We start from the raw sequence: 26,966 nt of genomic DNA on the forward strand, positions 1-26,966 counted from the left end.
ACGTTTGCTATCACAGGTTCAGTGGTGTTCCCGCTGCACCACAGCCACAGATAAAGAACAGCCACATTCACTTCACGGATTTCTGTTTTTAGGAGGATTTTTCCAGATTACACTTCCAGAACTTTAATCCTTTTAGGATTTTTTTTAACTTCCTTTTGCTGAAAATATTTTTAAATTTGATTTAGATTTTGGGTTCATGTTTTTTATATTTAAAAAAGCGTTTACGTTCTGTATACGTAAAGTTTAATTAGATTTTTTCCAAACTTTGAACAATTTGATCCAAACATATTGAGTGGATTATCTAATCCCAATCCTAATCTAGAACAGACGTTTAGGAAGAGTCGGTCCTCAACACTTTTCAGCTAAAACACAAAACGTTTTCCTAAAGAGGTTTTCAAACGTAGAAGACTTTGATGATCTGCAGACGTTGATTTGCCTGAAATGTTTCAAAGTTTGTCTTGAATGGATCCTTCACCAGAGGAAGTGGATTATGAAGGAGTTTTTTTCAGCAGTTCCACTGGTGGATCATCAGATTGTCACGTTGGTTTTTAGAGACTTTTAAAACATTCTTCCATTAAATTGGGATTAGATTTATAGACTGTTATGAGAAGTAGCAGTATGCTGCTGTCTGAACTCTTTTTACTCCAGAATGTTTTTGAGATTTAAAGAAAGATTAGAAATAAATGCAGATTATGAGTTTTTTTTTAATCCATTTGTCGTCAATAAAAACTTCCTTTTGGAAAACTGGATTTCGATGTTTATCAGTCAAATCCACAGAGAAATCCTCCAGCTGATCCAGTGACTGATGTGATCCACATTTTATGTCCTAAAATGTCTGAAGAATGGAAGAAAACCAAAACATCTGAGATTTGTTTTAGTCGTTTTCTGTCTTTCATCAAAATTTGAATGAATATCCAAACATTTCTGATGCTTTGGTTGGTAGATATTCTATTCTTGTGTTAATATCAAATGTTAGTTGGGTGGTTAGCGCAGCCGTCTTCCATTGCAGACGTCGGGGTTCATGTCCCGGTTATGGAGAACTTTAATTTTCTCATCTTGACAATATAGTATCTGTGTTCTAAATACACATATAAATGATGCTTTAAAGACTCCATATGGTGGAAATTGTGTTTTTTTTCTGATGGTGAAGGATTTGATTTTGGCTAAAACCGTCATAATAATGAAAAGACGTCTTGAAAGGCTTTAAAAATAGATCGTAGTGGGACTTAAAATACAAAAGAACAAAAAAAAGGAATGAGAGCAAATTAAACTGTCAAATAACTGTGCTGAAAAAAAGATTATTTTTATTTCTAGTGAAGTTTTGAAATCCAAACTGATGAGACGTTTAACTTTCCAAACCCTTTTTCCCTCCTTTTCTAAAGTTGAGCGTTTGGCGCCCCCAGTGGTCAAAGGAAGAACTGCCGTTTTGGCACTGGCTCTCGTTACCCGTCAGTTTGCCGCTCCGCCCCTCTTTGGCAGTGACTTTGGCACCCTGTGATGAAGTGGCACAAAAGAGCAGCTTGAGTTCAGACCCTGGTTCTGCTGGTCGCTTTATCTCCACTAAAAAAGGGCGAAACAAAAGGAGGATGGTTGATTTAAGAGCGTGTGATCACGTACGATAAGATGGTTGATTTAAGAGCGCGTGTGATCACGTACGATAAGGTGGTGGATTTAAGAGCGCGTGTGATCACGTACGATAAGATGGTGGATTTAAGAGCATGTGATCACGTACAATAAGATGGTGGATTTAAGAGAGCGTGATCACGTACAATAAGATGGTTGATTTAAGAGCGCGTGATCACGTACAGTAAGGCATTGCTTTAATGAAGTCCTAAAATGCTCCACAACACTGAGTACCTGATATGATGAGATGGAGGGAAGGTTTCCAACAGCACAAGCACAGTTTGAGAAGACTCCCCGTACAGATATTAGATCCACATAATTTGCAGACATCAGTGGAAATAATTCTAATCTGGGGACTTATCTAAGATCCAAAAGAATAAACAGGAATCTACAGTAAATCGGCTCCACTGGGGAGAAACAAAGCCAGCTTTTCCTCTTGAATGCTGCTAATGTAGCGTATTTACAATCGTCTATTGAACAGAAGAAGCCCGTTTCCACTTACAGTATCAGCTGATATGTTCTGGCTGTTGACCAAAAGAAAACGAGAAAGAAATCCAAGAAATGATGGAATTGTGCTTTTTAACCGACAGATCCACTTCAATGCTGAAATGGGACAATTTCAAGATCGACAATCTCTAAAGCTATAACAAGGACTGAAAATACAAATAGTAAATATAATTTATTTATATATTTATAAAGATGATCATTCCAGAGTCCCGTTTAAAAAATAGTTTTTGCGTTGAAGGACGTCAGGGATCTTTGTGTCGACGCGCAAAGCCCTTATGATGCTCTAAGACGGGAACTTTTCCAGGTTTATTCCCGGTTTTCCCAAAGTCTGGATGAGTCGAAGCTTGTGTTAGAAAGCAGGAGGAGCTCTACAGGGGGGCGAGCTGTGGGCGGAGCTAAACAGTTACCTCGTTCTTACTGGCAGTGCGGTACGTGTGGTGGTGGCCCGGAATGTACTGTAGGTGGTCCACCGTGTGTGTTCGTCGGGAAGCAAACGCCTGCCTCTTGGACGTGCTGGCGTGATGGTTCACCATCAGCGTGTTGTAGGAGTCATTGGAGGCACTGGGTTGGGAGTGCATCTTGGTCACCTTGTGGCGGTCCATGACCGGCGTGGTCGGCATCAGCATGTCGGCGTGGGACATGGCCCGCGCCATGGCCTTCTCCCGGAACTTGTCGCGCCTCATTGCTGGCGACAGCAGCAAAGGATCCTGGGAGTGCAGGCGGTCCGCGGACAGCAGCTGCTCGTTGGAGAGGTTGCGGCTGCTTCCGTAGGCGGCGGCCGCCATGGCGCCGTAGGACGATAAGCCGTAGTCTCCGCGCCGCGGCGTCCTGGGAGGGGACAGAACGTGATCCTGGGACATGGCCCGCTGGACCCGGCGGGGACGCTGCCGCTGCTGATGCTGGTGGGGCTCTGCGTTCAGCTTCACCATGTGGGTGGGGCCCCGGCCCCCGCTGTCACCGTGGTGATGCTTTCTGGGGTAGTAACCGTCGACATCTTTGTCACCTGTGAAAATAAAAGAGGGGAATGAAGAAACGTGACCACGCCTTCATTATTAATCTGAGGATTCAAGCTGAATTTAGCCTCAGAAGGTCCAAACCCACCTGTCGTCATTAGCATTAGGTGTCGAAACAAACATGGGATCAATTAGGGGCGTGCCAAAATATCGATATTGGGATATATCACGATATTTAGTCCTGCGATCGATTCTTGATGGGTTCTTACCAAGTATTGATGCTTTATTCTCATTTGAAGAGGCTGTAAAACGTTATATTCATCATCCTTTGCTGAGACGTAGTAGTGCTGCCACAAACGATTATTTTAATAGTCGACTAATCACCGATTATTTATTTAGATTAGCCGACTAATTAGGTCATGCGCAAACTGAATGTAAAGCTCACATCTTAGCCATAATTAGCTTTAAACTAACTAAAAATGAGATATACACTCTTATGTAAAATAGAGCTGTCAGGCGATTAAATTTGTTAATCGCGATTAATCGCAAATTAATATGTGGCCTTTCTTTAAGGAAAAAAATGTGTGCTTCGTGGAATTTAGCAGTCCTACATTAATTATGAAAACAAGAATGGCTAAATTAATAGTTTTCATCAGAAATACTTTATTTCGTAACATTGTATTGAGCTCGATGCAGCGACGTGTCCAGCGGAGCTCATCATGAATATGCCGGCAGACAGACCGCTATGCTGGGGCTGGATCACGCTTAAACCTCCAGAACATTTAAAACGTCCCCCGGTGAGTTTGCTGTTCGGAACGTCGGGGGTCTGCAGCTCTCAGGACGCGGCGCCGGACGCGAGCCGGTACCACCAGACGTGGTACTGGACGCGAACCGGAGCTGGGTTAGGGTGCACGAGCTCTCCAGGTCCTAGCGCCGGCCGGTTTTAGCTCGCAGCTCGGTGGTTGGAGACCCGCCCGTGATCTAGTGAGAGCAGCCGGTGAGTTAAAGGGCGGGACGCCTGAGCGCGGTATGGAAAGGGACGTATGAGAAAATCTGCAATTAATGCGTCAAAAAAAATTGTCGGTGTCACGCACATGTCAAATTAACGCGTAATTCACGCGACAAATCTGACATCCCTAATATAAAACCAAAAGCCAGCTAAAATATTAGTTAAATGCCAAATTAGCCTAAGAAACTGAAAAAAGCCTGTTAGCCAAAACAGTTAGCTTGTAGCTGAAATATTAGCTAAACTCCAAATTAGCCTAAAAAAATGAAAAAATCATAAATTAGCCAAAATAGCTAGAATGTAGCTGAGATATTAGATATAGCCTAAAAATAGCCTAAAAAACCTAACAAATGTCAAAATAGTCCAGAAAGCTAGCATGATACTGTCATAACTTTTGACTCCATATAACAGAAAATAAAGACAAATCTACTAGAAAATTAGTTGTCGACTATTTTAATAGTGGATTCGTCGTCGATTAGTTGACTCCTCGTTGCAGCACTAGCAGATAGAGGGCGCCATTTCGAGACCGGCTGTTGTGAGCACCAATGTGGGAGGCGGCGACTTGAATCATTTCATTTTTGTTCTGTAGAGGCGCTGCTGTTCATGTTTACTATTGTTAACACTGAATTTTACAAATAATTCATAAACATGTGGTGTTAATGCTTATCAAAGACATAGTATTACTGATTTGCACGAAAGTGTCTATTATTTGTTGCCCAAAATAAATAAATTGGGATATATTTTTCTAAAAAGTATGTTCTTCTATATTTTGTGAGTTATAAGAGATGATTTTTACCAACTATGAATGAATGAATGAAATGGTTTATTTCAAGCAATCAGGTCATAATACATACATAACATATCACTTAATAAATCACAAGTAGATCACTTGAAAGGGAGTGGAAGGAAGCGAACTTATATAATCCCACCCCGACTCGACCATTTTCTCTACATGAATTATCAATATCCGGTTCAGGACTTGATATCAAATATTAATAAAATCAGGCTATTAAGGATCATTGATCACAGCATTGCAATATCATCGATATCGTGAGCAATGTATGGCATTGTATCATGAGGTACGCAGTGATTCCCAGCCCTAGAACTAATACCAAAGTATGCGGTACTACCAGTATTGTATAAAAACACTGATTTCCGTGAAATTCTCATTTCACCTTTCCAGTGATTGTGTGCTAGAGTGGGTGTGGCTGTGAGGGTGGGCGGGGCTTCAGCCAAAAAGACCAAAGACAAGGTGACATAGAATTAAACCCATTCTCATCCCGACATGTCACATACTGACGTTTGGTTAAGGACCCTCCACGTCACTCTTTGACGTCTTCGGTGTCCCCAACTCGATGTTTTCCGACGTACTGGGTGCTCCCATTAAATTACGGCGCGCAAACCAGAACTTGTCCAGTACTGTGACGCGTAGTACACCGGTACCCTAACCCTAACTGACAACAGACCAGATGCGGTGCTGGACCCAAACCGGTACCAGAAGTGGTACCAGGCACGAACCGGACGCAAACCAATATCGGGTTAAGGTTAGGGTACCAATACTGGAGGTGTCCCGAGGACCAGTGCGCATCCAGTACCGCGTCCCGACAGGTGTAGACCCTTAATTTTACAAACAAAGAGCACATCAAAAAACGACGACTTGGGAAACCCAAAACGTCAAAAAGTGACGTGGAAGGGTCCGTAACCAAACCTCAATATGTGACGACTTGGGAGTGAGAGAGTGTTGTAAAATTACAGCCAGGAAAAAAACACACTTGGATGGGATCACCTGTGACAGATTAATAGCTGAAAATGGTTAAATTGTTAGATAAAAACACTGAAGCTGATAGCTGAAAATATTGAAACTGATGGCTGAAAATACTGAAGCTGATAGATAGCTAAAATATTAGCGACGCGCCAAATTAGCCAAAAAAAAAAAAACTGAAAAAAAAAGCCCAAATTAGCCAAAACAGCTAGCATGTAGCTGAAATATTAGCTAAATGCTAAATTAGCCTAAAAACTGGAAACATGTCGAATTTACCCAAAACAGTTTGGGGGGCCGGATCCGGCCCGCGGGCCGTAGTTTGGGGACCCCCGCCCTAGAGCACTATCGCCGAGTGATTTTCACTCGAGCAAAAGTATTTACGTGACTTTGAATGTGGGGCGTTTTTCTAAGTATCATGGATCCCTGGGTCAAGTCTCACTGGACCAAAGACCAAATCTCCACTATCATTTTTTCTTGTTCTCAAATTTCTCATTTTTCAGTCATTTTGAGCTTTTAGGATCTTCCTATGTTTTCATTTTCCATTTTGTTACATAAACCAGAGTTGAGAATAAAGATAACTAATTTATCACGTGTTGTTAATTTTTTTTTATCAATTATTATGACGAATACTTTTGATTGGGTATATTATATCAGGTAAAAATTTCCCAGCAAAAGATGGTGCAGCATTTTATAGCAAAAGTGTTCGTAAACACGCGTTCAACGGCTGCTTGTTTTGTACGTGGAGCCCAAAAACCTGCGTAGCGACACGAGAACTTGAGAGTTTTGAACCTAAAATGAACATTTCTACACGTTTACTTTTCATCCAACATGTGCTGCATAGGCCGGTGTGAACGTAGCTTTACATTAGTATTCTAACCTATGTATGTATATTGTAAATAGTTGTAGATTTTGAACCTTTGGCACATATTAAAATGACATTCGGTTTCATCTCACTGTTTGACCACAGAGATGGAATAACTGAATGTGTTCATTCTGCGATGCAGAAACGTGATTTCATCTTATTAAAATTGTCTGGTTCTGGTCACATCGGAGCTCCAGTGTATGTTCTTTAATTTACTGTCATTTGTTTAAATTGTGAACAAAATCAGCATAATTCCAGTAGAATCTGAAGTAGAAAAGCGGCGCAATTACGTTGATGGTGCTAACGGTTAAACATTTTGTGTTTAAGCGTCACCGGCGACACCTCAGGTGTTAAAGGGTTAAAGCTACTATATCTAACGCAATGTGTTTGTGTGTTTTTTTGTTTGTTTTTTCTTTTTGTAATAAAAAAAGTTTATGCACCTTTTTGTGTTTCTCTTGTTCTCACTGTGTTGTGTTGTTAAACTCTCTTAATTGATGTTTCTGTTTATTGCAAACAGTTTTCATGAGAAAAAACCCATCAGTGATTCAGAAAATCCTGGAGCCATTTCCACAACGCGGATAAAAACACAGCAGAACTACAAGCACTCAGAACGACGGCCTACGCCTAATTAAACCTCAATTGTCAATTTTCTAGATTGCTCCGAGTGTAAGTAGTATGTTTCTGAGTCAGCTATTGATCACAGGCGGCTGTAATCGTGTAATGCGGCGGGAAAGTGGTGGAGCGTAAACTACAGAGTGATCTGCAGAGGATCTGAGCTGCATTTTAATCCCTTTTAGGGCGATTAAGGTGAGAGGAAGAGGAGCGCTCCTCCTCCTCCTGCTCACGCTAGTTAAGCAGCTTATTGAAGGCGGCAGGCTCCGCCCCCTTCCACGGCAGCAAAATTAGCACATTTTTAACCTCAAATAAACCAAACTAATTTGATTTGGTAATGATTCCAGCTCCAGATGGTGATATGAAATTAGCACCTAATTATATTCCCTTGGACATGTATGAGAAGCCCGAACTCCTGATAGAAACTAATTTAATTCTGGTCCGAGCCTCGAGATAAAGGTGAAAGGTCATAATTAAGCAAAACTGATGTGCTAGCATCCTGTCACAACACCTTGCATCACTTATTTATCCACAAAACATGCCTCTGAAGGCAAAAGAACTGATTTTGAAACATTTTATGAAATTGTATTTAAACTAGAAATGTTGCGTTACCTGTAATAATGTTAGTGTGAATGCTTTCGCTGAAAGTAGTCGCTAAAGATGCTGAAGCTCTTTGCTGAAAATGGAAATGCAATTTGCTTTAATTGTTGAAGGGATTTGCTGAAAATGCAAAAGCTATTTTCAAAGTTTGCTAAAAGACTGGAAATTTCATTAAAGAACCATGAAAGAGCGGGAAGTTGTGCTGAAGTAAAATTGCTTAAAAATCCCGACTACATGCCAATTTTGCAAACATATTTCGCATGTTTATTAAATATGAGCTGAACTCCAATTAGCCTATAAAAACCTCAGTAGATGCCAAATTAACCAAAAAAGCTAGCACAATGCTTAAATACTAGCCAAACTCCAAAATAGCCTAAAATTCCTCAGTAAACGAAATAAGTAAAAAACGTTAGCATGTTGCTGAATTAGAAGCTAAACTTTAAATTAGCCTAAAAAGCCAATAGATAACAAATTAGCTAAAAACGTTAGCATGTTGCTAAATTAGAAGTTAAACTCTAAATTAGCCTAAAAACTCACTAGATAACAAATTATCCAAAAATGTTAGCATGTTGCTAAATTAGAAGTTAAACTCTAAATTAGCCAAAAATATTAGCATATTGTTCAAATATTAGGTAAACACCAATTTTTTAAAAAATTACCATGAAGATGAAAACATAGTCCATGAATATATTTAAAGGCTTGTTGCTAATTTACTTAAAATGTTGAAATTTAAAGACTTCTCATTCATTTCCTTTGAGGCATATTTTACTCAGTATTTAAAAAACTATAGAAAGTTTGCGAATACCAAAAATACAAACAGTAATGTTCTGAACCAGTTGAACGTTTTGATATCAAGATTGAAGTCGCTGAAAGTGTGATTGAGTTTTTACTTGCTGAAAATGTGAGCAGAAGAATCCGTATAGTGTGAAAGCTTACTAAACATTCACACAATAATTATATTTTACCTTAAAATGACACAGAAATGGCATCACTTGTACTTTAATGGGCTTTACTTGCAGCACAAACTACGTTTACATCAATGTAATGAATTCTATGAGCGTTTCAAACTGCTTTCTAAAACTTTACGTCCCATTTCATTAAGTGTAACTGCAGTTAACTAAACGAGTGTTTCTCTTCTGTTCTGCCATCTGGCTCGAGGACTCGCTGCTTTCATAAAAACGCCATCAATAACAGAAAACCTGGATGATGGCGGGTCCTGAACAAGTCGCACAGCGGCATCATAATCGAACGGAAAATGTCCCACTGAGGATAATGATCTGCAGCATTGCTGTGACATTAAGGGGAGCCCTTTTCCTGAAAAGGGGTTCTTAAAATGTAATTTGGATCCCAGAGGAGCCAGATTACACCCCAATTATGAGCCAGCCCATAAGCAGGCAGGTGGGCGAGTGACCAGGAAAGAGAGTTTTCATTCATTTTCAGAAGTTCATGTCTCTAAAGAGGTGAAAGGTTCGTCATTATCAGGAGCAATTAACCATCTTTAAAGGCTATAGTCGTTATTTAACCCCAAACAAGCTTCAGACCTCTTAATGCTGGAAATAACCTGTGAAAACGGACAATTTGTTCAAGAAGTTAATGACTGCGCCTCTCACAGGAGTCAATGGCTTTTTGATTGCCGCGGTAATTCAGAAAGTTGGGATCAATTGAGCTGCTAAAATTAAACATATGATGGGAGTCACAAACTCAACGCGTTCTTTTCAAGGTGACAAGATCACAGCTAAAACCGAACAAAGAAGAAACTTCACCAGAGAACAGGTCGGTTTTTACCAAACCAAACCTTCTTGAAAACAAAAGTCAGAGGGAAACAGAATTCTCTTCACCCAATAAGTACATCCTCATTCACTGCAAAGGAAAATGACCCAGAACCCAACCAGTCCAGAACACACCGTTGGGTCATGTGACCTCAAGGTTTGTCTAACATCTTTACCGCAATGACGTTTTTGGCAAAATGCCTTTTGGAAAAGTGTCTTTATGGTCAATGGTTTGTCATATCTAAATGGTCTTTCACTCTCAAACACACACATACTTCACTTGATCACAATGAAAACCTGGACTGAACTGCAGCCACAGACGTGTCCTCAGGTCATCTGAATCCTGACGACGGTCGTAAAAACTTTCAACAGCGGCGCCTTTGTAAAGCTAGGAAATTTACCGTATTATAAGGTACACCTAAAATCCTTAGCTTCTTAAAAAAAATTAATAAATAAAACGACAGTCCAGATTATTATTTCAGTCAAAATGTCGGTTGGTTGAACATTATTGTGATGGTGCAAACGCGGCACCATGTGTTATTAACAAGATTAGAAGCTAGCGTATCCACAATAACGTTTGTTTTAGTGGCATCAGTTTGTTTTTTTGTGTTGCAAACTAAGTTGTGAGTTATAAGTGTTGTAAATATGCTAACATGGCTAACGTGTAGCATGTTACAAGAGGTTCTCTTCTAACTCCAAAAGTGCGTTTGTGGTTTCTAGTGCTTTCTGAATCTACTATTCCAAAGTTAAGTGCACGAGAAATTTCCCAGAAGTCTTAGCGAAAAACTAGCATCCATCAATGCTAAGTACATTTGCAAATATAGACCACAATGCATTGCGGTCAATCAATTATTGCGAAAAAAAAAAAGTTTAAACGTAATGTTTTAATAAACCATCTACATTTTCATCATCGGAACACAGTAGAGTCACAAATAAATGCCGAATATTGTTTGTATTGATTCGATTTTCACTTTGTGAAATCAGTGACATCATATTAAATAGTATTATGTTTGAAATGTTTTTTTAAATTCAAGGCAGTAGATAGTCCCACACTCTAAAGTGTTTTAGTAGTTAGGGGTTAGAGGGAATTCAGAAACAGTTCGAGTTACTGTGAACCCAGTTATTAAGGTCTGACTGACTGATTTATCTCCGACTCTTTTGTCTTGTTTAATGCTCCTTATAGTTCGGTGTTGTACATGACACAAGTTCAAAGATAGATCCTGTGGAAAATAGAGTACACCAAAACAACAACAACTAAAAACTCAGTCTAAAGGTCTATAGGAAGGATTTGGTTTTGAAGGACGACTGCTTCACTCACTGCTTTTGTAGAGACTGCATAAAGAAATCATCATCTATCAAAGGAGACGTCGGCGTCTTACTCAGGCCACCTTCAAACCACCTTCAAACCACGCAAAAACTTAAAAAAAATGCTAGTTTTTTCGAAATTGAATTGAATGAGAATCTACTATAGCAAACCCAGTTTGCCCAATTTCACAGTCACTGGAAACACAGCTACTGACGGGGAGAAGAAGAGGAGAACATTCACCTAAATCGGGCTTCAGGGTGAGCTCGTAGGACGGTGCCAGATGGTTCAGGTTCTGGAAGGATCTGGACAGGGACAGGTCGTAGGGCTCCGTCGCTGAGGTCAGGATGTTGTTCATCCGCTGAGGTCTTTCTGTGGGGTGGGGTCAAAAGAGGAAGTGATGAACAGCAGTCCACACACGATTGGTCAGAAACAATGGGATGTGGAAAGAAATGGGGATGCAGAAGAAAATGTGTCTGACCAAAACTAAAAAAAAGTTGACTTCACTCAAGTCAAACTGTTTCCAGGTTATTTACAGAGAGATTTCTCAGGACTACATTTCCAGGGGTAAATAAGTGGATTCTGGCCAATTCCAAAAGCTCTTCTTATCCAGGGCCGGAGGCAAAGCCACCTGCTGACCAACATGTCCTCAGGTAAGGAAGGCTGCTCTGTTCTCCTGTGTTTCCTCTCCTCTGTCTGATTGGATCCGTCTGAACAACAGCCCGGAGGCATCGATCCATAAATCAAACTCACGTCAAGCTGAACGTGGGTCCTTTCTGCTTAAATACCAGGGCTGAGCAGACATCAACGTCACTCCGTCTCTGCTGCTTAACCTTCTCCCGAAGCCGCCACTCTGTTCCAATAAAACTGTTTACTACCTCCGTGGGAGCGTCTCCCCCTGTGGTGATCTCCTTCACTCTGCATACAAACATTTATCTGCATGTTCCATCAGTGAGACCTCCAGAGACGGAGGAGGAAAACGTCGGAATCAAATGAACACATCAAAGCCTTTCAGTGCATAAAGGACCCTGAGAATAATTCAGAGATGCTCACTTTGTTTCTCTAAGAAAAGAGAAAAATAAAAGTCAAGGTTTCAGTTAGAACAAGAGTGTCAAACTCAATCGCACAAGGGAATAAAATCCAAGCACACCTGAGGTCGCGGGCTGAACAGGATAAACATTTATTTAACACTCTAAAACTACATTTTTAAAACTTTAAAACTTTAACTTATTAACATAATTATGAACTAGATATACAGCATTACCTGTGATAATACTAGAGTGAATTTGGCTGTTGAGGATGCTAGTGCGGATAGCTGAAGATGCTGAATTTGATAGCTGAAAACGCTGAAGCTGATAGCCATTTAAAATATTAGCTAAATGCCAAATTAGCTTAAAAAAACTAAAAAAAAGGTTAGCCAAAACAGCTAGCATGTAGCCAAAAAAATGGCTTAACTTCAAAATATCAGAAAAAAATAAAAAAGCCTAAATTAATCAAAATAGCAAGCATGTAAATATTAGCCTCACTCCAAAACTCCAGCCTAAGAAACTTGAAAAGAGGCCCCCGGGCCGTGACTTTGACACTTGTGATTTAGAACAACAGCCTGGTTGAAGAACAGCGTCACATTTGACTGTGTAGCTGAAGCAGCTTCCTCCTGAGAATTCATCTTCAGGTCTGTTAGATCACAGATGGACTGGATGGACTCGTTTCAGGTCGGATCACAAACGAGTAGCTCGTTATGTCTGTCCTTTCATTTTGCTGCTTTGTACACGCTGACATTGGAATCAAAGCCGCCGTTCTGGATCAATTCAGGTCGATTCATCACATCACCTTTTTTTTCTTTATAAATCTGTGTTAATGAAGCATCCTTCAAACAGACTGCTGTTTTACTGGCTCTCATCAGCTCTGTTTGCCCCACACCCCCCTGAATCAACTGTCCAATTCTGGTCCCGGTCTAGTTGGATCAGGTGATTCCAGGTTCTGACTGAAGATACCGGACCCAAACTAGCAGGGTGGTAAATGAGGAGGCTTCAGCTTTTGCCTTTTAGAGAATGTTTGCTACAGAACTCTGAGGGGACATTTCTGTTTTTAGAGGGGCGATGGATGAACTTCAGAGCATTTTTTTATGGACTGAAGCTGTGATTTGTTATTTTTTTAAATTTCAGATGGATTTAAAGCAGAGGTGTCAAACATACTTTGGTTTAATCCAGTCCAGTCACAAAGAGAGAAACAAAATGATGTTTCTAGCCCATTCCTGTGGCGAATTATGTTTTTTTAAAGAAATGACCGCAATGCGCAAATCCGCCACTAGGGGAAGCAAAGGAAACGCAAAATCGTCATAACAAGAGATCAAGAAATAAACATAACAATGTAATAATAAGTGGCTAGGCTACTAGGCTGTTTGAGGCATTTTTTCCATTTGAGAAACAAAAACAAAGCCACAGATAATAAGTTCTGTTGTGATACTGGCCCGGCCCACTTGAGATCAGACAGTTGAAACAAAACGAGTTTGACACCCCTGATCTAGAGCCTCGTTTCCACTGATCGGTCCGGTACGGTATTTTGGGTGTCTCCATTGTAAACAACCAACAGAACCAAACCGTACCTCTTTGGGGGTCCCATTGGTTATAGATCGATTGAAAGTGGGACGGTTTGGGCGGAGCCGCTGTAGCCGGGCGTTCATGGTGCTCATCTAATCGTTGCTCTACAATGACACTCTAGCGGTCAACACCAAACGTGCTGTGAAAGAGAGGCTTAACTGTGTGGAAATGTTCTTAAGAATGATCTGGACCATAACATGCCACTTCTTACTGTACCGGACCGCTCAGTGGAAACGAGGCTTTATAGTCTATGTCACGGGTGTCCAAAGCCAGGCCTCGAGGACCGGCCTCCTGCTGGTTTTCCAGAAACTCTGCCTTATCTGCTGCTGATTATCTGGATCAGGTGGGTTTGGCCAATAAGGAGCTTCATTGGCAGGTTTGTTAAAAAAACATGAAGGACACCGGCCCTCGAGGCCTGACTTTGGACACCCTTGGTCTATGTCGAAGAGAATCGTTCAAAAACGGATCATTTCAGGCCACAGAGCTTTTCCTTTCTCTGAACTAAAGTTGGAAAAAGCTTTGTCTGATCTGAAACAGAAGGAATTCTCTTCATGGTAGATGTTCAACGGTTTTTCATGGAAGAGCAGCAGAACATTTTTTAAACTTCTATGGATCATTTGTTGGTTTAATGTATTGAATGTTGATTCTATAGTTTCCTGAAACTGTCCTTTTCTTGGACTGGATAAACTTTTGAAACAGATTTTTTTTATTTCTGTTGGTTTAACGCTGACAGTCATCATGGTGAAAACCTTCGGGAAGTGTTGGAGGTTTAAAACTGCAAAAATCAGAACAAACACGCCCCGTATCGCCAGTTTTTCCTTTATTGTGCCTGTCCTTAAATTTTTTTGTACCTGTATTGAAAAGTTTTGGGATAAAAAAAACAAACCAAAACAAACAAAAAAAACATTATTCGCCCTTATCGGGGTCTGAACTGGCGAGCTTCCGATTGTTAGGTCGGGAGCTCTAACCGCTGCACCATCTAGTGGCAGGAAAAAGTATTGCATGGTCAAATCTCCTTTTAATAAAATAAATTCGTTATGTTTTTATGCTGATGACACCCTGCTCTATCTGCCTGTCATTGTAACCATATGACTAAAATCCCTCCTGGTTGAATACATTAGAAAAGCATGAACTGAACAGATTCTATTGAGTTTCCAAACACTGAAGATATTTCCATCCTGGACTGTCTCACTTTAACTATCTGTTCGAACCCTTTTCACTACTTCTAACCAACATTCCAGAGGATTTTCCTTCCTCCTGTAATTCATACCAAAGGAATAAACAATTGCTGCTTGAAGACCATGAAGAACCAGATAAAATTGGAACAACAGTAATGTAAAAAAATCCCTCCGATGACGTAAAACTCATTAACCAGCTCCATTGAAGAAGTGAGGAGCCGTCACACCGAGACAGACAGTTCAGTTCAGGATATCAGTGGCTGACACATTTAAAGCTCCCTTCACTCAGCGAAGCTCCTGCAGCTCACACATTTGGGACGCCCAGTCGTGGGTCAAGAGATGCAGGGCTTCTGGTAGCGAGTTTAAAAATAGGAGCCGTCTGCTCCTGCAGCATCGAACATATGGCGGGGAGGATAAAGTTGGTCAGAAAGAGTGAACTGGAGGGGGGGTTTGTGTGGCAGATAGAGGTGGTGACAGAGAAAAATAAAGCGTGAAGAAATGATTCTGTGGTTGGATTAAAGGTAATGCAGCAGTGAGAAGGTCTGGATACACAAGCATGACCCCCAGAGGGCAGGAAATTAATTTTGACCTCAAACTGCACGTTATGCATGTTGAAAGGGATGAAAAATACACATAGACACAATGTATGTGTATCACTTACCATATCTCATAGTTCTGTGGGCTAACAAATCCAGAAAGAAAGCATATTTTACTTCCTTCTGTTTGTCGCGTTCTTTTTTTTTCAGTTTATAAATCGACATTCTGCTTTTAATTCTGCCGCGATTCGCTGTTACTGGGATGCAGCAGAACTACGCAGCAGTTTCAGGCTTAAAGATCCGCTTTCACAGAAAAAAAAAAAAATCACATTTCAGGAAAACGATGAGACTCCAGGATTTCAATCACTTCAGCAAAGTGCGGACGGTCCGTTGATTATCCAACATTATTTCTTAATTTCCCTGGTGACAGACGGCCGGTTTCCACTTATAAACAAAAGCATTTCAGCAAAACTGCTGCAGACACACAATAATAATAATAACGATGATGCATTTCCATTTGGAAAGTCAACACAGGTCAATCACCAGCAGGAAACCTGTCCTGAATTCTGAGGTGAGGCCTTCACTTACCCAGTTTAGGAGTGAGCACGGTCAGGTCCAGGTGGCTGTGCTGGTAGTCATGCTGATGGTTTCCTATTGCAACAAGAACAGACAGAAACAGACGGGTTAACACACAAATGTCTGTGGACCGTTCAGGTAAAACCATGAATATACTTCCAAGGATTTCAGATCATTCCAGGTTTACTTGTAAAGATTAACTCCAGAATGTTCTACTTTACTCTAATAAGTCATATTAAAGTATTTTTATCTGTGATCGTAGGTGATAAGACTCGGCAACATTTTTACCACTGTTAGAAAGGACTGTATAACCTGTTGATCTCATTCCCCGATCCGACGCTAAGACACTTCAACTACACCTGAAGGCTGGTTCCGTTCAGTTCTTTAGGTCGTGAAAACCTTCAAGGACGCTTCAGGGCAGCATTTCAATTCGTCCCTGGAGTTCTTTTTCCACAAGCACTGAGTGTTGCAGCTCCTGTTGGCTCACATGGTGTGATGGAGGTTCTGTTTACCACATGTGTGTGAAGGGTAGAATTATAAACTTGCAGAGTTTACCCTGAACTTCCTTATATTTTCATTCAAACTTACCACACGTACCACTGTTTATCTGGACTGATGTGTAGCTATGGTTGTGGTTCAGCTACTTCCTGTTTCTCTGCATGATTCACTCAAGGAACTAACTAGGTAAATGACACTGCCCCCTACTGGCTGAAACCAATATGTTCAACTATTTCTGCAACAGACTTTGTAGAAAAATAAAATTCAACACTTTTCATGATTTTTAAATAATTAGTAATTAATCATTTTATGAAACACTAATAAAAAATGAAAAACTTGCTGAGGAAATATAATAGGCTAACTTGCAGTTAATGTACAATTTTTTTCTTTCTTGTAAATGATCATTTAAAAATCAACATAAACTCACAAAACCAATAAACAAGTGTTGTAGATACCCAAAAGAAACGTTAAAACTATGGAGTGGCCACAGGACATACGTCTTGGTGGCCATGTTGTGATAAAGCGTGAAATGTGTCTGAATTCCTTCACTACACACTATACAGTGCGTTCGCCATTTTCTAGTGCTGTCCGAATCTACAATCCCCAAAATCGAGTGCACTACAAATTTCCCAAAAGTCTTTGCGAAAAACTAGTGTGCATCAATGCTCATTACATTAGCGAATGTAGACCACAATGCATTGCGTTTGAACACATTTTGCAAAAAAAAAAAAAAAAATTATGTAAATGTAATTTTTAAGTAAATCATTAAGATTTTCATCATCAGAACAAAGTGGAGCCATAAATAGAGGTCGTAAAATGTTAGGATTGATTTGATTTTTTACTTTGTGAAATCAGTCACGTCATATTTAAGAAAAAAAACAGTCATCTTAAATTTCCTCCACAAAAATACACCTTTAGTATCAGCTATGAGTTCAATCTCATCCTGTGGATTTCGATATATCCCTTCCTAACTCTTTGAGAATCATTGGGAAAAAATTGTTGGAATTATAATTTGTAGATTTGGCGTGCTGAGCAAGCAAAAGTGGCATTTTCCTGTAGCCTGTACATTTTTTAAAAAAGAATATTGTGAACATTTTATAAAGGAATTGTTCTTAAAAACAAAAAAATGACATACAATATGAATTTATAAAAATGTGGGCGTGGTTAACAAAAACATTTGTTACCAAGGAAATTCAAAAGTTTACTTTTGCAGATTTTTCTAAAAATTACATAGAGCTGTTCGTCTCCACCAGGTAACCAAATATTTAAAAACTGGTTGCTATAGGGATAAAACAAACAGAAAAGCCCCCATTTTGAACAAGAAGTGGGTTTTTTTCCATTAATTTGTCACATGCTGCTCTGGTTGGCAGAGGGGGAGGGGCGAGTAGCCGCTCAGCCAGTGGGTGGCGAGGGTGGGGGACGGTCGCACCTGCAAGCCATACAACGCCACTCAAATTGGGATCAGTCTAGACCAGCGGTCCCCAAACTACGGCCTGGGGGCCAGATCCGGCCCTCCTCCACATTTGGGCCGGCCCCAAACTGTTTTGACTAAATTAGACATTATTCCATTTGTTTAGCCTAATTTGGCATTTAGCTAATATTTTAGCTACATGCTAGCTGTTGTGTCTCATTTAGTCTTTTTGCAGTTTTTAGGCTATTTTGAAGTTTAGCTAATATTTTAGCTTTATGCTAGCTCTTTTGGCTCTTTTCGGCTAATTTGGCACATCACTGATATTTTAGTTAGCTATCCGCTTCTGCGTTTTCCATCATCAGCTTTGGTGTTTCTCGCCATCGATTTAAGCATCTTCAGTTATTAATCTATCGCAGGTAGTACTATATATCTATTTAAAGTATTCAGTATAACTTTTTTCTGTCAAGATTATAGAAATGAATTATTTTAAATTTGGTTATGTGTGGCTTTCTGAAAAACCGTAAATGTTTACGTTTAGGCTTTGATTGCTACACTTTTTCCGTTAGCCCATAACCGACCCCGGCCCCCCATCAGAGAAGAAAACGGTTATGTGGCCCTCACAAGAAAAAGTTCGGGGACCCCTGGTATAGGCCACGTGTCAAAGCCAAGGCCCAGGGGCCGAATCCGGCCCTCCAGGTAATTCTTTCCGTCCCTTCAGATCATTTTATTTTAGTGTTATTAATGACCCGATTTTATCTTGTGCTTATTTCTAATTTGTATAATTAAAAAATATATACTTTTACGGATAGTAAAATATTGAAAGTTATTTAAAGTTTAAATTGATTTATTCTGGAATAATATTCCTGCCTGTGTTTAATCATAGTAATGTTGTAAAGTTTTAAAAATGGAGTTTTAGTGTGTTTAATGTTTATCCTGCTCGGCCCGCGACCTAAGGTGTGATTTGGATTTTGGCTCCCTGTGCGACTGAGTTAGACACCTTTGGTCGAGACTTCTTCTTTTTTAGTTAAGTGTACGTTTTACTGGGTCTATAAAGACTTAAAAACCCTTGCATCATCTGAAGTCTGAGACTTTTCTGTGATTATCTAACAGATTATTGAGCCTTGCCTCCGAAATGCCATTAAAAACAGAAAGGGAAAGAAAAAAAATCACTTTAAAATGTAAATTGGTGTCTGTCTGCTGTGAAAACGTGGAAGCACCTGCAGTTTAACGCACGGCGCCGCCTATGGTTCAACGGAAAGTGCGATGGAAGGACATTAGTGCAGTAAATTATTCATTATTGGTTTTATCAGTTTGATTGAAGACACTTCTTGAAACGTCTTCAGATTCTTGATGCTGATTGTTAAAAAAAACATGCTGGATATTTAAAAGCACAAAGCCAATCTCACTGGTCTTTATGACACAGATAAAACAAAATTTCATAACACTTTGACACACCTGGGGGACAGGGAGTCGCCCCGGCGAGGCGGCTGAGAAAAGCTGACTCTCCAACAATGTCAGCAGAACTACCTTTTCTATAAAACCATCAAATGATGTCCCGGGTTTCAGTCAGCGCCACCGTCCACTCAGGGTTTGCCGCGTCTCCCTATATGAAGTCTTGATTCGCTCAGTGTCTCCAGTGAGCTGTAAACTGCCACTGCTCCGTTATGAGGCCGTTTCTCCGTTTGACAGAGTCCGCGGTCCTTCACTGCTTTAGCGGAGAGATTGATTAGAGGCTCCTTAAGGAGTGGCGTGAACGCCGCTTCGCAGATCCATCTCTGCAGTGACTCATCCACACAACCACCAGCACTGTTGTCTGCTGGGGAAGGAACAAAGCAGCTTATTGGGAATCCTTCACTACTGAGTTATGGGATGTCACCTTTTTACATGATTGTAAAAACTAATTTATAAAAGATGAAAACTTAAAAATGTGACAATGTTATGGGGAAATATAATTCTAACAAATCCAACAAATTCCAATATATGACTCTAAAGGTACATTTAAAGTAGAACACACAAGAAAAAAAACTAATATTACAAAAAGGCTTTAAATATTTATAAAAGTTAAAGTTAAATTGAAACTGTAGTGCTGGCAAAAGGTACAAAGGATTCAAATAAAACGGTTAAACTAACGTTTATAACCAATTTAATTGATAAATGTCATAAATGGTTAGAAATAAAACTAACAGTTAAATGTAAATTAAATAAAATTTTATTGAGCACCTAAAACAATTCAGTGGAATTATGTTAAATGCTAAATTAGGTGAAGAGATTTTAAGAGCTGAAATAAAATAACTTAATAAGGCTGAGCAGCTAAATTTATTCTAATGCTGAAAACATGTTTTAAATACAAAATATAACTATAGATCAGATAAAATGAGGCTGAATAATGCAGAATAAACTAAAGCTGAAAACATTTGATGGTAAAATCTTACTTTAACATAAGATTTTTTCCAGATTAGCTAAAAATGCCTGAAACTTTAAAAGCTTAATGATGATAGAGAAAAATGTGCTGTTTCAAATTTTGCTGTAATTTTTTATTAATTGTATGTTATTCTAATATGTTATAGAAGATTGAGGAGAAAGTGTTAAAACATTTTGGGGTAAAAAAAACATGTTGAGAAGTATTATTTAACACAAAAGATTAAATTTAAAATGATAACAATAACTACTGCTAATCAGAATATTAAAAGTACCAAAAACTTGGACATAAATTGAGGTTAAATGGTGCTAAATATAATAAGTACAAAGTATTGACTGTATGTGAGAACTGGACTGACTGACTCCTCCCCTCTTGGGTTCCGAACAGGAAGTACCAGCAAAATCCCATAGACTTCAAAAGAGAACAGCTGTTACTCACTCTATTCTATTCTTGTTCTTTTTTCCCATTTTTTCTAATTATTCAAGCTATAAACTGACCAATCAGATATCTCAATAAAAAGTAGGTGGAGCCTGCTGGTCCCCATGTTCAAAACCTTCGACAGATTTTGTGTATCCAATAAAAGCTCACTCCTGATTGGTGAGAGCAGTTGACTGATGGACCAATCACAGCCTACTGATGTGTGGCTCCAACATGGCGGCGTCCATGTCTCACAAAAATGGCGACTAAATCGGCTTCATTGGTTGGAGCTGGAGGTCTGTAAACTGAAGATTGTCCAGTCAAGTGTAAGACAAATATTTAAAAGTGTTTATTTACACACATAAAAGTAAACAGGGTTGGGAAAAGTTGAGTGAATTTGCATGAGAATGCTCCCATCATGCTTTGCTGATCAGCATGAGCCGGCTCCAGACCTCTGCAGCGACAGCAGGGCGTAGACTTCTGAGCGTCTGTATGCCACGGATGCTGATGCACCAGCATGTGGCATTTCCCAGAAAGTTTCCACAGACATAAATAAGATATTACAGAAACTCCTGGCTTTTCTGAATAATGAATCCTTCTTCAGTTTCATCCTGTAATTATGAGACTCTGCTTTGGTCCTTTCAGCCTGCAGCTGTACACCACATCTCCTGCTGAAATTACACTCACTTCTGTATCCCTGCAGCAAAGAAACCAATATAAAATCCTCACTAAAAAGCAAATAAGAGACAAAAAAGGCCCAAACTTTAAACCCAGTTTATCTCTCCATGATGCTAGTCTTTGGGGTAACCTCAGCATCTGCATGTGTGGAATCCAATTATCCCCTTTGAATGTCTTCTTTGGATGTTGTTGCTCTAATCCTGCAGCAACGCCGACTCTGCACACCAGAATAAATATGGATTTGTTGAAGAGCATAATCAATTAAAAGGATCAATCCTGGGGTGAAAGCAAACTATGGAGCCGCCAACAGTTTGGAATCACTTACAAGCAGCTCTTTGACAGCAGCTCCACTTGTTTCTGAGGATTTCCTCTGAGCCAGTGGAGGGAGATGTTTGAGAACAGAGCGCGTTACCGCCATGAAAACAGCGGATATGAGGTACAAACAAGAACTTATTACACAACACAAGGTTACAGAAAAACGTGAATCACACAGACAGAGCGCCTGTGACAAGTAAAGTTAGGATGCCACTAGTAGTGACCATAAAAGAGACTCAAAGTTGTTAGAGGAACAGTACTTGCTAATGTTACCATAAGGACCCACATCAATACATATATATATATTTTGTAAAATTGCTTCCAGTGATATTTTATTTGCAGTTTGTGTAGTTTTTATGACATTTTCTGCCGAGCGGCAGTAGGTTATTAGAAATACAACTGTAGGCGGGACTGTCGGCTCGGACCAAACCCCGCCCACTTTCCCTCCATGTTGCAGAGAGCTTTGTTTGCACACCAATATCCAAGCTTAGAGCATAAAGCTAGTATTAGCGAAAATAACAATGAGCAATACTGGATAATTTCAGTCAAACAACTTAAACCAGAGGTCAGCGCAGACAAGCAAATGAGTGTTGAAGGGTCATCATTTCTCGGACATCTCAGTAGCTGCGTCACTAGTCTGAGCCTTTTCTAGCATCCAGTTTTCTATCTGGACCAGGGGTGTCAAACTCAGTCGTACCGGTGGCTAAAATCCAAAACACAACTTAGGTATCGGGCCAAACAGGATAAACATTTATTGAACAAACTAAGACAACTTTAAATGCTTTAAAAACGTAATTTTTGGGGCTTGGTATCGGTTATAATTGCCAGAAAAGATTCGATTTGATTCACAAGAGCCTGAGTCGATTCGATTCCGATTTTTTCAGATTCTTTCGATTCTTCAATTCAATTTTAAGTTTACAAATTTATATACATTTGTTTAGAAATACATGAAAAATCTATTTATTAATTTGAATATATTTATATTAATCTGATACAGATCACATCCTGTAAATGTATCAGTGAAATAATGAGATTGTTAATATCATCCAGTGTTTAAAGGAGAAGTTCTACCAAAAATGTTCAGATCATTAACACTGTAAACATTGTTCTGCTTCTCCTGGAGGACGTTTCAGTTTGGCCACTAGGTGGCGATCGTTCTATAGAAGAACACTTTTTTCCATAAGAAGACGACAATATGAGGGAAAAAAAACAAAGTTTTAGACCACAAATAGTTACTTTAAAATTATTTCTTTAAAAGAAGTTGGAAAATTAATGTCTGTAAGTAATAAAAGATGCTAATTTAGTCAGCAATGTATTTTTTTGATCAACCAAGCATTAGCATTAGCCGTCCTATGGGAAATTCTATTGAACGTTAGCATCTAGCTAGTGGACTTTGTGCTAAATTGATTCATATCTTTTGTGAATCAATTATTGATCTATTCAGCTTAAATCGATTTAAATCGATTAATCGATTTTGTCAACCCAGCCCTAGTAATTTTTAAACATAAAAAACACCCAAAAATACTCTTTTCATTGGAACCAGTCTTCAAAGAGCACTCAGATCATTCTTAAATCTACAGTATTACCCCTTTATTCACGGGGGATTGGTTCCAGAAACATCCACGAATACGGAGATCCACCGTTACCGATCCATACTCATCAAAAACACTTCTGATCATGCTTTGTAAAAACATTTATTAACCCCTTAACAGCGGGGATATTTCCAGCGACAGAAAAATAACACAGGTTCTTCAAACTAAACAATTAACGCAATTCCAGTGGATTCTGAAGGGAATTTTAGCACAAATAATTTAAATTTCAACATGTTCAACTGAAGCGTTTTGTAAGTAGGGCTTAAATAGTGTCTTAAAATGTGCGTATTGATGGACGGACATGAGTTTTGAAGGCATTTCCATAGTCGTTTCATTGGAAATAGTCGCTTAAATGCAAGTTTCCGATGGCGGTGAGATCGTAGCTTCAGAGTTAGCCTTCAATGAACACCAGAGCTCCAGTGTTTATGCTCTTTCATTTACTATATATTTTTAAGTGTTCACACGATAGGCGTAACTCCAGTAGATTTTTTCTCCTTCAAAATCTACTGGAATTACGCTGATTGTGTTAGCAGTTGAAAAGTTAAAGTATGTTAAATATTTTGAGTTTAAGCGTCACCTGTGACGTTTCAGGAGTTAAAAGGTTAAAGAACACTGGAGTATTGCTACATAAAGCGTCTTATTTCTAAAATTCTGAACAAAAGTCTGTACAGGAGTGTACTTTATGACTCAGATGAGGATTGTCATGAGAAACATCCACGAATATGTGAAACCGCGAACAAAGAAATGTGAATATTTGGAAGAACGCTGTGTTTTCAAAACGCTACGACTGTTCTTTTAATCAAATTACAAAAAGTTTTCAAGAACACACTTTCTGCAGAAACTTTTGAGTTGTGGGTGGGGCCTTTGGCAAGGAGCAGCCCCACCCCCTTTCCCCTCCCCTTTACAAAAATATAGACCAATATCAGACCAATCCAGCCGTACAGTCTTAATCCAGATTCCAGCTCAGACGAGGAAACAAAGACGTTCATGGATCTACTGTATCTGTCTGCAGGTGGATGCATTAGAACGGGGCGGAGCATGGGGCTTAAGGCTCCGCCCAGCATGCTTTCTATGTCACAAATACAATACTTACAATTGTATCTTTTCTTCTTCTTTACAATCATTTGAATAAACACATAGAAATGCATTTCAAATGTGTCGTCAGTCATCAGAAAAATGCCTCAAGAACATGTTAAAAGTGGGAATTTATAAGTAAATGCTAAATTAACTGAGGAACGTGTAAGATGTCACCGAATTCAAAGTACATCAGCTGATTCTGCAGAAAAGGAGCTTTTCAAATTGGCAACACAATAGTAAAGTAAAGCGCTGCATAATGACGCAAAGCTGATTTCATGACGGTTGTGTAAGAACTGAAAAGTGCTTCAAATCAATGCAAAGCTGCTTTTCTCACCTGCAGAGTCTGAAGGAATCATGTTAAATGCGTAAACGATTAAAGATTTAAGGTAGTCAAAGAAAAGTCCTCACTGGAGGTGTTAAAGGGTTGAAAGAAGCCTCATGATGATGCTAAAAACAAACATTTTAACTCCTTCAGGAGCTGCTATAAAATAGTGTAAATCATCTTCAAAAAGATTTTTTATTCTCCAAAACGATTTAATCCAAAACAAAAACTTCTCCAACCAGAATAATTATAAAACTTCAAAGGAAAATATAATAAATTCTGCTTGATTGAGGAAGAAAAATGTATTTCTATTACTGCTTGGAAACTATTCACAAGTTTAATTGCAATTAATCGCATGATTTCCTGTGATTAACTGTAATTAATGGCACTGCTGATTGCAAAATTTCATTATGAATTCAAAAGTCTTTGATTACAAACTTTTAGTTTGAAAAGTAAAGAAAAAGAGGAATAATGTTTCCTTCGTTTAAAAAAACCTCAATCAGAACTTAACAGCAGTTCTCTGAACAAGATCTTCACCTTTATTCATCATTTTTTTATGTAATAACCAACAAATGTTTGTTCTTGTATCAGAAAAACAAAAACTGTCAGTTTAGGGATAAATGTTCTTGTCAGAGAAAAACAGATTCAACAATAAATACATGAATCAATCAAATCACAGATTGAGGATTTTCTTTATATGGAATGTTGTATATTATTTAAATGAAACTTTTAAATAATGTACATATTTGATTCATTCATGACAATGAAAAGAATCTACATGGTTGTTCTGAATGTTGTCAGTTTATCAGTAAAGATGTAAACAATCGTCTAAGTGATGATGTCACTAATCTAGTTCTCCTCCATTGACTTCCATCATAAATCCACAAATTAAATAAAGATTTTATCAAATTCAAACTGCAATTTTGTAAAAACCACAAGATGTTTTTTTTTAATAGAATACAATAAAAATTAAAAATTAACTTGAGATTTTATACTTTACAGAACTCAAACTTTGAGTTCAGTTAGAGGGATTTGAAGGTTCAGCCATTCATTTTCAATGAAGATGAAAAATCAGTTTTGGTTTGAAAATTAAGAAAATTAAGAAGCTACAAAGTTGAAACATGCGAGCACCGATCTCCACAAAGAGCTGAGTGTTTTAGACATTGAATGATTTAAATCGGTTGAAGAGTTATGGACGCCCAAAAGACATACGGACGGTGGAAGGAAAAGCAGAAAAGATTTAAAAAATAAAATGACTGTCCAGCTGTGTTATGATATCTGAGCAAAGGTCTTAGACTGGCTCAGTCATTTGTAATCATACATATAATTTAAGTTTCATTCATGGCATTGCTTGTCCCAAGTCATCCCAACAAATGTCAGCCTGTAGAACCGATTTCTATCTTTTAATGCTGAATATTTGTGATAAAAGGGTTTGATAACGTTTAAATCCAGTTTTCCAAAAGCAACAACATGGAGCCAAAATGGCCATAAACCATTTATTTTGATGGCAGTGACCTGAAATCAAAGGATTGCCATGTCAAAGTGTCCTTGGGCAAAACACTGAACCCCACGTTGTTTTTAGGTTGGATAGTGTGTGAATGTGTGTGAACGGGACTGTGACGGTGAAGTGCTTTGGGCCCTAATGAATGTAGAAAAGACAATTATACACCATTTACCATGAAAGACATTCCTTCCTTTTTTTACAGTGAAAAGTTTGCAAATCCGTCATCTGGATCACGGTTTTTATTAAACTCCAAACGATACATGAACAATGAAACCTTTGGAGAACAGAATCCAGGAGTTCATTTATCCTACTTAGATGCTTTCAGGACTAAATCTGAGTGTAAAGACGGAAACCAACGTCCGAGCTTTAGTGTGACATAGATCAAGGTAGAAGACGACTGCTTTGGTAGGACGTGTTCAGACCATCAAGGTGGGTTCCCCTTTAGGCCCCAACACTCTGCCTAAAGCTACGCTCACACCGTGTTCCTGCAGCGCGTTCAATGAAAGTCTGCGTAAACGTGTTTCAGGCTTCCACGTACAAAACTCTCACGTTCACGAGCCGCTACACAAGTATTTCAGTCTGTTTTTGGCCTCCATGCACAAACATTTAACGTTAAACCAGGTTGACTGATCAGGGACTTGAATTCACGGAAGTGCCAACTGTTGTAAACATGATTGATTGTGGAGAAGAAATGAATAATAGCAGTTTGTGCCTGTCTGGAATCATACGACACAAAGTCATTCAAATATCGGAGAAGTCTGGAGCAGGTTTCAGCAGATTCAAACCTCTTCCACATTTAACATTGAACCTCTTCCAACTGTAGACGGTGGGCATGTGGTAGTAACA

General features: G+C 39.1%; 1 protein-coding gene across 1 annotated transcript in view; it reads right to left on the minus strand.

The window, feature by feature from the left end:
- Window positions 1-1,287: 1,287 nt before the first annotated feature.
- The window catches only part of LOC112146360 (protein shisa-6), a 101,970-nt gene continuing 76,291 nt past the window's right edge, over window positions 1,288-26,966 (minus strand). The window contains exons 6-8 of the mRNA XM_024272149.1: window positions 15,900-15,962; window positions 11,241-11,369; window positions 1,288-3,133 (exon numbers count right to left, since the gene is read on the minus strand). Of these exons, the coding sequence (XP_024127917.1) occupies window positions 2,526-3,133; window positions 11,241-11,369; window positions 15,900-15,962 (800 nt within the window). The 3' untranslated portion in view covers window positions 1,288-2,525. The remainder of the gene's footprint in view (window positions 3,134-11,240; window positions 11,370-15,899; window positions 15,963-26,966) is intronic.

The sequence above is a fragment of the Oryzias melastigma genome, linkage group LG8 (assembly GCF_002922805.2).
Source record: "Oryzias melastigma strain HK-1 linkage group LG8, ASM292280v2, whole genome shotgun sequence".
NCBI lineage: Eukaryota > Metazoa > Chordata > Actinopteri > Beloniformes > Adrianichthyidae > Oryzias > Oryzias melastigma.